Source organism: Triticum urartu, chromosome 5A (assembly GCF_056163025.1).
Source record: "Triticum urartu cultivar PI428250 chromosome 5A, HENAU_Tu73, whole genome shotgun sequence".
Classification (NCBI taxonomy): Eukaryota; Viridiplantae; Streptophyta; class Magnoliopsida; order Poales; family Poaceae; genus Triticum; species Triticum urartu.
Window position 1 is genome coordinate 105,688,803 of NC_141877.1, and position 13,883 is coordinate 105,702,685.

The window sequence follows — 13,883 nt, forward strand, 5'->3', positions numbered from 1 at the left end:
GCTCCCCTTCCCCCGCAGCCGGCTGCCCGTCCAGTAGTCGGCCAAGTCCAAGATGATTACCCTGAAGAGCATGGCGCTTATGTTGTCTTCACCAGTATGGCCAGCGATAAACACAGCCAGTGCCAGCAACACCGCGAAGTAAATGCGGTTGCTTCCACTACTCCAGAGTTCATGCATTGGTCTGAAAAGCCCATCAGCTGGAGCCGGGCCGACCACCCAGAAGTGATGCCCTCTCCGGGTTCCTATGCCCTAGTTTGGGTTGCCACCCTTGCAACAGAGATGCGAGCTGCTCGTTTATCCTGAATCCTGATAGATGGCGGCAGCAACATCAGCATCCTTTATCAAGACACCATGGAGAAGCTGAAAATCAAAGAGAAGCAGCTGCTGCCCAGTCGGACTTTGTTTCATGGCATTGTGCCCGGCTTGTCCTGCTCACCAATCGGCAAGATCAAGATAGGCATCCTCTTCGAAGACAAGGATTATTTCTGCTGCGAAGCCATTTTGTTCGAGGTGGTTGACCTAGAGAGCCTGTGCCATGTGCTCCTAGGCCGACCAGCTCTAGCCAAATTCATGGCGGTGCCGCATTATGCCTATCTCAAGATGAAGCTGCCAGGAACTAAGGGCATTATCACAATCTGTGGTGACTATGAAAAGTTGGCCACCTGCGCTGTAGCCAGCAGCCGGCTGGCCGAGTCCCTCGTGATTGCGGCAGAGAAGAAGCTCCTGGACCGGGTGGTGGCCATGGCCGGCAAGCAGCCAGACATGTCTCCAGAAGGCCAAGAGATGGAGACCCAGGGCTCCTTCAAGACGGCCAAAGAGACAAAGAAGATTCCATTGGACCCCGAGCACCCGGAGAGGTACGCTGTCATAGGTGCAAACCTTGACAGCAAATAGGAAAGCGAGCTCGTCGATTTCCTCTGTGAGAATCGGGACATCTTTGCATGGTCCCCCAAAGACATGCTGGGTGTTCCAACGGATTTCGCCGAGCACAAGCTACATGTGAGAGAAGATGCCAAATCAGTCACACAGCCCCTCCGCCAACTGTCGGAGGAGAGGAGGAGAATTGTTTGAGAGGAGATCGCTCGCCAGCTGGCAGCCGGCTTCATCATGGAAGTTTTCTTCCCAGAATGGCTTGCCAATCCAGTCCTTGTGCTGAAGAAGAATAACAAGTGGCGCATGTGCATTGACTACACCAGTCTCAACAAAGCCTGCCCCAAGGATCCGTTTCCCTTGCCATGGATTGACCGAGTGATAGACTCCACAGCCGGATGCGAGCTATTGAGTTTCTTGGATGCCTACTCAGGTTATCACCAGATCAAGTTGAATCCGGCAGACTGCCTGAAGACCGCCTTCATCACACCATTTGGAGCCTTCTATTACCTGACGATGACGTTCGGCTTGAGGAATGTTGTCGCCATGTTTCAGCGTTGCATGCAGAGGTGCCTCCTCAAACAACTCGGCAGGAACGCCCATGTCTATGTGGACGATATTGTGGTGAGGACGGAGAAGCGCGGAACCTTATTGGAAGACCTCAAGGAGACCTTTTAGAATCTGCGTCGGTTTCAGGTCAAGCTCAACCCAAAGAAGTGTGTGTTCGGAGTAACAGCTGGCCAGCTCCTTGGTTTCCTGGTCTCAGAATGCGGCATTGAGTGCAACCCTGTTAAGATCAAAGCCATCGAGAGGATGGAAGTACCCACCCAACTGCGAGATGTCCAAAAATTCACCGGCTGCTTCGCATCCATCAATCACTTTATTAGTCGGCTGGGCGAGAAGGCCCTTCCCCTGTACCAACTCCTGAAGAAAACCACTCATTTCGAGTGGAATGACAAGGCAGATGAGGCCTTTCTCCAACTGAAGAAGACGTTGACCATGCCGCCTGTCCTGGCCGCGCTGGCTGCTAAGGAGCCCATGCTCCTCTAGATCGCCGCCACCAGCCGGGTGGTCAGCACAGTCATGATAGTCGAGCGCAAGGAGGATGGCAAGGTTCTACAGTCCTGAGACCGGTATATTATTTAATTGAAGTACTGTTGGCTTCCAAGCAGAACTACCCCCACTATCAGAAGATGTGCTATGGCGTGCACTTTACCGCCAAGAAGTTAAAGCCATATTTTCAAGAGCACCCTATCACGGTTATTTGCACGGCTCCGCTTGCTGAGATCATAGGCAGTCGAGATGCTTCAGGCCGAGTGGCAAAATGGGCCATCGAGTTGGCTCCCCACACCATCTTCTACCAACCCCGCACCACCATCAAGTCACAAGCGCTGGCCGACTTCCTCGTCGACTGGGCCGAGACCCAGTACCTGCCGCCAGCGCCGGACTCCACCCATTGGAGGATGCATTTCGACGGATCAAAGATGCGCACCTGTTTGGGAGCCGACATCGTCCTCACCTCTCCCAAAGGCGACAAGCTCAGATACACATTGCAAATCCATTTTTCCACATCCAACAATGTGGCCGAATATGTGGCACTAGTATATGGAGTTCGGCTTGCCAAAGAACTTGGCATTCACCGGATTCTGTGTTACGGTGACTCCGACTTGGTGGTCCAACAGTCATCTGGTGACTGGGATGCCAAGGATGCAAACATGGTAAGCTACCGCTTCCTCGTCCAGCAACTCAGCGGATATGTTGAAGGGTGCGAATTCCTTCATGTGCCACGAAGAGATAACGAGCAAGCAGATGCTCTGGGACGGATTGGCTCTACCCGACAGGCCATACCAGCCAGTGTGTCCCTTGAGCGCCTCCTCAAGCCATCTGTCAAGCCTTCACCAGAATCAGATTCTATCTTCGTGTCGGCTGCTCCTGAAATAGTCGGATCCGACTCTAGAACTACAGCAGTCGTCCCAGGGACTTCGGCAGGCGGCCCGGGGACTTCAGATCCTAGCCCAGGGACTGCGAAAGTTGCACCCGGCCCGAGGACTTTGGCAGTAGCCTTGGGGACTTCAACGACACAGCATGTGGCGGCCGACTCCAGCCCGCCACCTCCCAACCCAGCCGCCCCAGTACAAGTGGCAGTACTAATAGTGGAGGAAGTCTCAGCACCATCATGGGCTCAGCCCATCCTCAATATTCTGGTGAACAAGGAGCTGCCAGCCGATGAGATCTCGGCCCGACAGGTGCAACGTCGGGCAGCAACATACACCATCATTAACAGGGAAGTCGTGAGGTGTCGTGTCACTGGTGTATACCAACGCTGTGTAGAACCAGAAGACGAATAGGCAATCCTCGAAGATATTCACCAAGGCGAGTGTGGCCACCACACGGCCTTAAGATCACTTGTTGCCAAAGCATTTCGCCATGGTTTCTTCTGGCCGACTGCTCTAGAAGATGGCAAAGACTTGGTCAAGAGATGTAAAGGATGTCAAAAGTTTAGTTCCAAGCAACATCTGCCAGCTTTTGCACTCAAGACCATCCTCCTTGCTTGGCCTTTTGCCGTCTGGGGATTGGATATGGTGGGACCATTCAGAACAGCACGCGGCAGCATGACTCATCTGCTTGTTGCCATGGACAAATTCACCAAGTGGATAGAAGTGAAGCCAATCAAGAAGTTGAATGGTCCGCCTGCTGTAAATTTCATCGCAAACAACACCACTCGGTATGGCATACCTCATAGCATCATCACCGACAATAGCACAAATTTTGCCAAGGGCGCCTTTGCCCGTTCAGTGCGACACAGGGCATCCGACTAGACTTAGTGTCTGTTGCCCACCCACAGTCAAACGGCCAAGTCGAGCGAGCAAACGACCTGATCTTGACCGGAATCAAGCCCCGACTGGTCGAGCCTTTGGAGCATTCGGCTGGCTGCTGGATCGACGAGCTGTCGGCCGTCCTTTGGAGTCTGCGCACCACTCCGAACAAGTCAACCGGCTTCACCCCCTTCTTACGCATGTATGGTGCCGAGGCGGTCATCCCAACTGACATCGAGATTGACTCACCTCGCGTCACCATGTACACCGAGCGGAGGCAAAGGAAGCATGAGAAGACGGTGTCGTCCTGCTGGAAGAGGGCGGGCTATTGGCACTTAGTCGGTCCGCCATCTGCCAGCAGGGTCTGTGCCGCTACCACAGTCGGAAGGTCAAGCCAAGATCCTTCCAAGAGGGAGACCTTGTGCTCTGCCTAATCTAGTGAACAGCTGGCCAGCATAAGCTCTCAGCCCCTTGGGAAGGCCCTTTTATCATCAGCAAAGCCTTGGGCAATGACTCCTACTACCTGATCTATGCCCAGAAGCCCAGGGCGCGCAAGAGGTACGATTCCGACAAGGAAACAGAGCGCCCATGGAATGCAAACCTCCTTTGAAGATTTTATAGTTGAATGCAGTATGTACCACACTATCTTTTGTATTAAGTATGAAGACTTTGGGTCCCTCGAGGAGCACTTGGGGACTACCCTTCCTTTATCTATATGATACGTATTATGCCTACAAAATGTGTTATTCCATTTCTCCGCCTGAAACCGGGTTCGACTAGTTGGCCCCGGGGCTTGCTGCCTTGAACTATGTCAATGCTTCATGCAGTCGGACAAGTAATGTGTTAGCACCTACGCCCTCTCTTGTCACAAGGCACAACTCGCAGAGCGGCTGTTTGCTTGGCAAGAGGTAAAGGCAAGAAATAGTGCTCACATGAAAAATTGCTAAGGACCAAAACATTGACATAGGACAAGCTAGCCCTCCACCTCATCGACCGGCTGTTAAGCAGTCGGCCGGCCGGCTTCTTACTTAACTTGCAACATTCCAATCGGTCAAAGTAATTGTCGTCCAACAATGGTGACGTACTTGACCAGGCTGCCGTCCGCAGAGCGGCTGTCCGGTTGGCAAGTAGGTACCAAGGGAGGGCGGCATAGGAAAAAACCAAGGAACAGGAAAGCAAGAAAAGTCGGAATTCGACCAGAGCACAGCTTGTGCGGAAGATAATTTACATACCAAAAGGAACTCGGCCCACATTCGACATAGTTTGAATACACCCCGCTGGTGGAATTGTGCAAATTTAACAAAATTTTGTTGAAAAGACTACTAAGCAGGAAAAGCTACGATAAATCGACGGTGTAGACCAAGGGAGCAACAGGCGAGTCCGGCAGGGTGGTGGAGTCAGGGGTGCCGGCTGGTGGAGTGGCCGGCTGGTGAGTCTCGGTTTGACTGCTTTCAGCAGCAGGCAGCGTTCCGGCATGCGGCTCGATGCTGGAGGCACGGTTGAACCAAGGTTGGCCGCCCGCTCCGACTTCTGGCGCGCCATCTTCATTATCCTCGCCCTCCTCGTCTTCCCCCTCGTCGCTGGAGGCGATTTCCTTTGCCGAATCTTCACCATCATCCATGTTCAGGATGAACTATTCTGGTGACGCCTCGGCGCCGTTCTCGTTCATCGGGACGAAGTCACCAGTGTTGGTGTACTCGGCGATCACCGACGCGCGTATGGTGAGGTCGCGCTCCACCGCCGCCAACTCGGCGGTGGCGTCCAGCCAAAACATGGCCAACTGGGCTAGATCTAGCCCGGGATACCACGCCTTGGCGAAATCCAAGGACCGCCATGCTCCTGCTCGGGCCGCGGAGCGCTTCGACACCTAAAGACGGCCGGCGACCACTTCCAGCCAGTCGGCAGTGCGACTAAGGATGCGTGGGGCTTGCCTGTCTGGCCAGAGGGCGGCGATCACCTAAGCCCTAGTGCGTTGTAGCCAACGGAGCATCCAGTGGGCCATCTGGAGACGATCTTGAATGCTGAGGAGCTGCTTGCCAAGGGTCCGAGGGGCATCAGCGACAATCTCCATGCCACCCGCCCGTCGCTCCTTGCGGCGAGCCTCAATAGCCTCATTGGCAGCGACGGAATTGCCGGGGAAGAAGTATGCACAAGCAAAACAATAAGTCAGGAGTCAGAAGCTAGAGGCCGGCTCGCTCGACCACCAACAGTCGAAAGAAGAAAAGAAAGCTCACCGTCTGTCAGCGTTCTGGGTACGGGGGTCCCCAGACTTGCCTGCCTGCGGCCCATGGCGTGGCTGTGTTGGCAGGTTTGTACTGCCCATCATCATCAACAAGGCATTCAACACCCTCGCGAGGGGCCAAGCCTCGCGAGGCGGATGACACAAGACCTCCTCAGGAGCGGCCTCACCAGGCTGCCTCGCAAGGAGCGGAGATATCAAGGCGGGGCGAACCTCGCAAGGCTCTCGTGATGTGAGCCATGACGATCGACACCAGGCGGGCGCCAACGCACGCAGCGTCCTTGTTTCCCCTTTGGTGCTAAGGAGGCAAGCGCAGGCGCGGAGTACTGAGGCATCAGGCAAATGTTTCCATATCAGTGCAACGAGACCAAGACCAAAACGATGGCAGGATGGAGGTCACCATGGAGCCCACGACAGCGTCACCACCAGAATCTTTGGCAGGCGAAGACCTCCTTTTGTTAGGATAGCTTGTACTAGCTATCTCCTTTCGAATTGGCCGCCGTTGTTCGCTCCCTTCCCAATCAATATTTTTGGAGAGGACTAGGGCCTATATAAGTAGGACTAGCCACCACCAAAGGAGGGGATCTCATATGATCAAAGGCCTACCCTTAGCCACACCAAGCACAAGAACACCTCAACCTCAGGAGGCCGTTCTTCCCCTTGTACTGTTCATCATCAGCCCAAGAGGCAATCCACCACCACCGCACTGGAGTAGGGTATTACACCACATCGGTGGCCCGAACCAGTATAAACCTTGTGTCTTTGTGTTGCGAGTTTGTCGAGTTCGTCTGCGAGATCTTAGCGAGCTAGGACATAGATCAGAAGGAAGGAAAGAACTTCGCGCGCACCCTAGAGTTCGAACCTCAAGGGTTTGTCGGAACCCGTGATCCGACATTTGGCGTGCTAGGTTGGGGTGCGCCGTAGCTCCTCTCCACCGGCCAGCGCTCCGCGCTACCGCTCTTCGCCCTCATGGCAGGTGCCCGCGCCCTGGCCCCCGCCCTGCGGTACGTGTGATGGCCACCCAAGTTCAGGCCGGAGATGCCTCCGCGCTATGATGGCGCGGCATACCCGTTTGCCTTCCTGTTGGCATACGAGGAGGCCGTCCTCGACACCGGGGGCGACGACAAGGTCATGGCCAACTGGCTCCCCATGGCCCTCGTCGGCAAGCCACGCGCCTGGCTGCTCAACCTCCCTCGATCCACGGTGGCATCCTGGGGGGAACTCCGCGACCTCTTCACTGCTCGTTACGTGGTACTGGCGCACCACGCAGCCGCGGCCCTGCTAGCTAGGAGGCTCTCAAGCACCGCCTTCAGACCACCACGTCAAGCCGCTCCTCCGCCAGATTGGTGCCGCTTCCAAGCGCCTGGGGGCTCCGCCAGGCTGGGCTGCACCAAAGGCCGACCTCATGTTCGGCTTAGTGGACCACCCCAACTCCACCACCGGCTCGGGCATGCTCCCAATACTCTGCACACCCACCATCTACAACGTGGCTGTTACCAAGACCCTCATCGACGGCGGTGCCGGCCTCAACTTACTCTCCATGGAAGCCTTCATCCTTCTTCACATGCCACTCGAGCGGCTCAACCTTAGCAAGCCTTTCTCAGGAGTTGGTGGTCGCACTGCCTGCTCTCTGTGACAGATCTGCATTCCAGTCACCTTCGGCACACGCGAAAACTACCGCACTGAGCTGGCCAACTTCGACATTGCCCGCATCAGCCTCCCGTACAACTCCATTCTCGGGTACCCAGCTCTGGCCCAGTTCATGGCAGCGACTCATCCGGCCTACAACCTCATGAAGATGCCTGGGAGCAAGGGCGTCCTCACTATCAAAGGGGATGCCAAGGAGGCTCTAGCGGCGCTCAGGCTCACCCTCAAAACCGCCGTGGCAGCGCAGCCTGCCGACGCGGGCACCTCCGAGCCCAAGGGAGCCGTACCGACCAAGAAGAAGCAGTTGTTCATGCAAGACGAGGCGGAAACCATGCAGGTGCCAGTCAATGAGGACGGGCCCTCAGGAGCCAACTTTACCATAGGTGCCAGCCTCGATCAATGTCAAAAGGAAGCATTGGTGAAGTTCTTGCGTGCACACAAGGATATATTCGCGTGGGAGCCCAATCTGCTGGTAGGAGTCCCAAGGGAGGTGATTCATCATCACTTAAGGGTATGCCCCAATGTACGCCCTGTGAAGCAGCGGGCGAGACAGCAGTCCACTGAGAAGCAGGCCTTCATCATGCAAGAGACCCGCAAGCTGGAGGCGGCGGGCGCCATTCGCGAGGTTCGGTATCCCGAATGGCTGGCGAACCCCATCGTAGTATCGAAGAAAGGCGGGAAGGAACGGATGTGCGTTGACTTCACCAACCTTGACAAGGCCTGGCCCCAAGATCCGTTCCTGCTCCCACTCATCGATGAGATCGTCGACTCCACCGCCGAGTGTGACCTGCCATGCTTCCTGGATGCGTTCTTAGGATATCACCAGATCAAGATGGCGGTAGAAGATGTGGAGAAGACAGCCTTCCTGACCCCGTGTGGGGTGTATGGCTACACCTGCATGCCTTTTGGATTGCGCAATGCGGGCGCAACCTTTCAGCGACTGATGCACATCGCCTTAGGGCGGAAGCTCGGGAGAAACACAGAGGCCTACATCGACCACATTGTGGTGAAGTCTCGGGAGGCAAGGACCTTCATTCAAGACCTGGAGGAGACCTTCACGAGCCTGCACCAAGTGAACTTGCGGCTTAACCCGGAGAAGTGCGTGTTCGGCGTCCCTTCCGGCAAGCTCTTGGGCTTCCTCGTGTCCCATAGAGGGATCGAGGCGAATCCAGAGAAGATCAAGGCCATAGAGGACATGGGCCCGCCGCAGACCCTTAGGGAGATGAAGAAGCTGGCTGGCCGGGTAACTGCATTGGGACGCTTCATCTCCAAGCTAGGAGAACGCGCCCTACCCTTCTTCATGCTGATGACAAAGAAGGGCCCATTCGAGTGGACCCAGGAGGCCGACCGAGCTTTTCAAGACCTCAAGAGTTACCTGACCAGCCCTCCGGTGATGGTGGCGCGACAGCCCCTCGAGCCCCTAGTACTCTACCTCGTTGATACCTCGTACTCCGCCAGCGCAGCACTAGTGGTGGTGCGGGAGGAGTACCAAACCAAGGGCGCGCTGCGCCGGGCTACAACTGAGGCAATGCAAGATCATGAAGGCAACCAAGAGCGTGGCAGCATCGAAAGAAGACCAAGCTCAACAGGACGCCGCCGCCAAAATTCCCGCAAATAATCAGGCGTCAGGAGCCCCGTCACCTCACGAGTCATCTCAACTTCCGCAAGACCCGAGCCCAGATACCACACTAGCCCTTGTCAAACACCCGGTGTATTTCGTCCGCACTGTGTTGTGAGATGCGAGGGCGTGATATCCCATACCTCAGAAGCTTCTGCTTGCACTCTTGGTGGCCTCGCGCAAGCTACAACACTACTTCCAGGGGCACCCCATCAAGGTTGTCTCAGCCTACCCATTAGAGAGGGTGCTCAGGAGCCCCAATTCTGCTGGAAGGGTCGCCGAGTGGAACATTGAGCTGCAAGCTTTCCAGTTAGAGTTCAGCACTACCAGGGTCATCAAGGGAGCCGCGCTCACTGATTTTGTGGCGGAATGGGCGGACGTCCCGACACTTGAAGTAGGAGAAGACCGGTCCACCTCGCCAGGAAGTGAGGCACCAGATGGTTGGGTCCTGTACTTCGATGGCGCCTTCGTGCGCCAGGGCGCGAGGGCTGGAGCAGTACTCATCTTGCCCACCCAGGATAAGCTCTACTACGTCGTGCGGCTCTGCTTTCAGCATGGCGAGAAGGTCTCCAACAACATCGCGGAATACGAAGGCCTCATAGCTGGCTTGAAGGCTGCGGCAACTCTAGGGGTGAAGCGCCTTACCATTAGAGGCGACTCGCAGCTCCTCGTCAACTTCTCCAACAAAGTATACGAGCCGAAGGACGAGCATATGGAGGCATACCTTGCGGGGGTGCGCAAGATGGAGAATCAATTCTTGGGCCTGGAGCTGCAACAGGTGCCCCGGAGCACCAACAAGGAAGCCGACGACATCGCCAAGAGAGCATCCAAGCGGCAGCCACAAGAGCCCGATGTCTTTGAGGAACGGCTCTTCAATCCATTGGCGACACCGCCACCTTCAAGCACTGCTCAGCCTCAGGAGGAGCTCCCACAACCTCCTGCCATAGGAGCCCCGGCCTACGGCCCGACCTAAGGAGCTCGCTTGCTCTTGGCGCTCGAACCTCAGGAGGGATGCTGGACCAAGGAATTCAAAGAATATCTGATGCAAGGGGCCCTGCCAGAGAAGGAGGATGATGCAGAGCGTGTGGTTCGGCAAGCCACTGCGTACTGCATCCAAGATGGTGAGTTGTACAGGAAGCGGCCAAACGACATTTCCCTGCACTGCATTTCCAGGGACCAGGGGAAGGAGCTGCTAACTGACATACGGTGGGGACTGCGGGCACCACTCGTCATCATGGACCCTTGTCGGCAAGGTATTCCGCAGTGGGTTCTACTGGCCCACTGCGCTCAACGACGCAGCTGAGCTGCTGAAGTCTTGCGAAGCCTGCCAATTCCATGCCAAGCAAATTCATCAGCCGGCTTAGGGCCTCCAGACCATTCCGCTCACGTGGCCGTTTGTGGTCTAGGGGCTGGACATCTTGGGCCCATTCCCTCGAGCGCCTAGGGGCTACCGTTACCTTTACATCGCCATCGACTAGTCCACCAAGTGGGCGGAATTGGAAGCTCTCCGTACCATCCCAGCTGGCTCCGCTGTCAAGTTCATCAAGGGCCTCATGAGCCGCTTTGGGGTCCCCAACCACATCATCACTGATAATGGCTCGCAGTTCACTAGTAACCTTTTTAATACCTACTATGCTAACCTTGGAACGCAGATGTGCTACGATTCGGTGGCACACCCCAGGAGCAATGGTCAGGCCGAACGCGCCAACGCGGAGGTCCTGAGAGGCCTCAAGACCAGGACCTTCAAGAAGAAGCTCGAGGCTTATGGCAGGGGCTGGCACGACGAGCTCCAGTCCATACTATGGTCTATCCACACCACCGCCACCAAACCAACAGGTGAGACCCCATTCTTCCTTGTCTACGGAGCTGAAGAAGTCCTTCCTCACGAGGTTAGGCATCGCCCCGCACGGGTCCTGTTGTTCGATGAAACGCAGCAGGACGCCACGTGGGGGATGGACCTCGTGCTAGGGGAGGAACATCGTCACGAAGCTGCACTGAGGGCGGCAAGGTACCAGCAGGCGCTGCGGTGATACCACTGCCGTAACATCCGCTCCAGGACGCTCGAGGTGGGCGACCTCGTCCTGAGGCGGGTCCTCTCCAGGGAAGGGCTGCACAAGCTTTCACCATGTGGGAGGGCCCGTTCAGGGTCGTCCATGTCTCCAGGCCTGGCGCCGCACGCCTGGAGACGCCGGACGGGATACCTATCTAGAACGCCTGGAACATCCAGCACCTCTGGAGGTTCTACCCATGAAGCAAGGCCCAGAGCCCATGAAGAAAGGCCCAGAGCCTATGAAGAAGGCGCAGAGCCTATGAAGAAAGGCCCAGAGCCTGTGAAGAAGGCCCGGTGCCTGTGAAGAATCGCCGCCCGTGACACTCTCATGTAATAATGAGTGGGGCTGTACACGCCCCGGAGTCTCAGGAGCGCCGGCCTCAGGCCTTGGGGCTCCCTCCCACGCCTAGTGGCCGCACTTAGCTCTGCGTTGGTGGGAAGACTTGAAGACTAGATTAGGTATCGGACGTGGCTTTTCATTTGCTTTCCGTAGTTGGCTCGCTTTTCCTTAATCAAAGTTTGCATTTGGTGTTCCTTGCCGATTCGATTCCCTCGCCTCTTACCGCACTTTCCGGCTCTGGTTTGCTCGTGATCTTTCTCTCTTGCATACCTCGCGAGGGGGGCTAGGCAGGTGCCATCGCGAGCGTTTTCTTCTTGTCTCTGCCTCCTTGCGAGCCACCCTCGTTCGAGCCCGAAAGCTAGGCTCTGCCTCCTCACCAGGCTGCCTCGCGAGGAGCGGAGATATCAAGGCGGGGCGAACCTCGTGAGGCTCTCATGATGTGAGCCATGACGATCAATACCACGCGGGTGCCAGGCGGGCGCCAGCGCGTGCAGCGTCCTTGTTTCCTATTTGGTGCTAAGAAGGCAAGCGCAGGCACGGAGTACCGAGGCATCAGGCAAAGGTTTTCCATATCAGTGCAACGAGACCAAGACCAAAAGGATGGTAGGACGGTGGTCACCATGGAGCCCAGGACGGCGTCACCACTAGAACCTTTGGCAGGCGAAGACCACCTTTTGTCAGGATAGCTTGTACTAGCTGTCTCCTTTCGAATTGGCCGTCGTTGTTGGCTCCCTTCCCGCTCAATATTTGGGGAGAGGACCAAGGCCTATATAAGTAGGACTAGCCAGCACCAAAGGAAGGGATCTCATCTGATCAAAGGCCAACCCTTAGCCACACCAAGCACAAGAACACCTCAACCTTAGGAGGCTATTCTTCCCCTTGTATTGTTCATCATCAGCCCAAGAGGCAATCCACCACCACCGCACTGGAGTAGGGTATTACACCACACCGGTGGCCCGAACTAGTATAAACCTTGACTCTTTATGTTGCGAGTTCGTCGAGCTAGGGCGTAGATCGGAAGGAGGGAAAGAACTTTGCGCGCACCCGAGAGTTCGAACCTCAAGGGTTTGCCGGAACCCGTGATCCGACACGTCGACTATGTCTTCAATCTGGCCATAACCTGCAGTCAGCGCCTCCTCCATCTCGGCCCAACCCGAGCGCTCGGTCTCGAACTAGGCCAGGAGACGGGCCTTGTTGTCCTCCGCCTGCTTCAAGGCCGCCTTGTGGCGTGTCGCCTGGTCCGCTAACTGCTTGATCAGGCGATCGCGCTCCTGGGCTGCCCTGTTGCATTCGTCCTCCTTGGCACGCAGTGCGATGTTGGCTTCGCCCAGTTGCTGTTCCAAGGCGACGTTGGTTTCTAAAAGAGCAAGAAAGTAAAGATATCAACAATCAAGAAAAAAGAGAAGTATTCGCTGGGAGATCTGGCCCGACTACTCAGGAGTCGGCCCGCATCTTTGGGACTACAGCCCGCGGGTGCGCTGACGCGCCCCCTCAGAGAGAAGAAGATGGAGTGATTACTCCGGCTTTCCGCCAAGTCGGCAGTTCGTCGGTCTAGCTGCCGGACATGGGCATTGAAGCTGGCCGCGCGGATGTTGTGTTAGGCCTTCAACAAGGCAACAAAACGGGAAGTCAGTCAGAAGCTCAGAACCCACTATGAAGTTCCAGGCGGCCTGCTCAGCAGCGGGCCCAGAACTCAGGGACTACACCCAGTGGGTGCAGTGGCATGCCCCCATCGAAGATTACAAAAAACAAAAACAGGAAGCAAGTCGCATACCCGAACGGCAGCCCGCATCTTCACAAACGCCTTCATGCATTGCGAGAGGGCGGCGGCTTTAGCTCTGAAATTGGTCTAGATGTCCTGCGCCGCCTTGATCAAGGCGCTCGTCCCGCCTCCGCGCACCCACTCTGTCAGTGCGACACTGGTGGCTTCGGCCTCGGGAGATGATGAGTTGGCTCTCCCAATCTCCATCGGCCTCGGTGCCGATGGCGCTTTCTGCACACGGTGGCACACTAGAGTGCGCGCCATGGGAGCCGACACCACCACCAGCTCGCCTCTGGTTGTCGGCTCCAATGGGGCAGCCGGCTGGGCACCCTACGCGTCTGTAGTTGGCAGTTGTGGAGCGCCTCTATCTCTGGCAAGACGACGTCGCTGCCATCCCTCTCCATGGCCGGCTGCCCGTCGCCGGCTCCTCCAGCGGGCGCCGGGATCTCTGATGCTGGCGGCGCGGAGCGAAGGGGGATGATGAGTTGGGGGGCCTGATAACGCGCAGCGTCCACTGCCCACTTCTTCGCCGCGGCATCGG

The 13,883-nt window shown here is 56.4% G+C and overlaps 1 protein-coding gene across 1 annotated transcript; it reads left to right on the forward strand.

Moving 5' to 3' along the window:
- The first annotated feature begins 351 nt into the window (after positions 1-351).
- LOC147970486 (uncharacterized) lies at positions 352-894 on the forward strand. The gene has a single exon (XM_087523459.1). It carries the CDS (start codon positions 352-354, stop codon positions 892-894), a length of 543 nt encoding a protein of 180 aa, XP_087379585.1.
- The last annotated feature ends 12,989 nt before the right edge of the window (positions 895-13,883 follow it).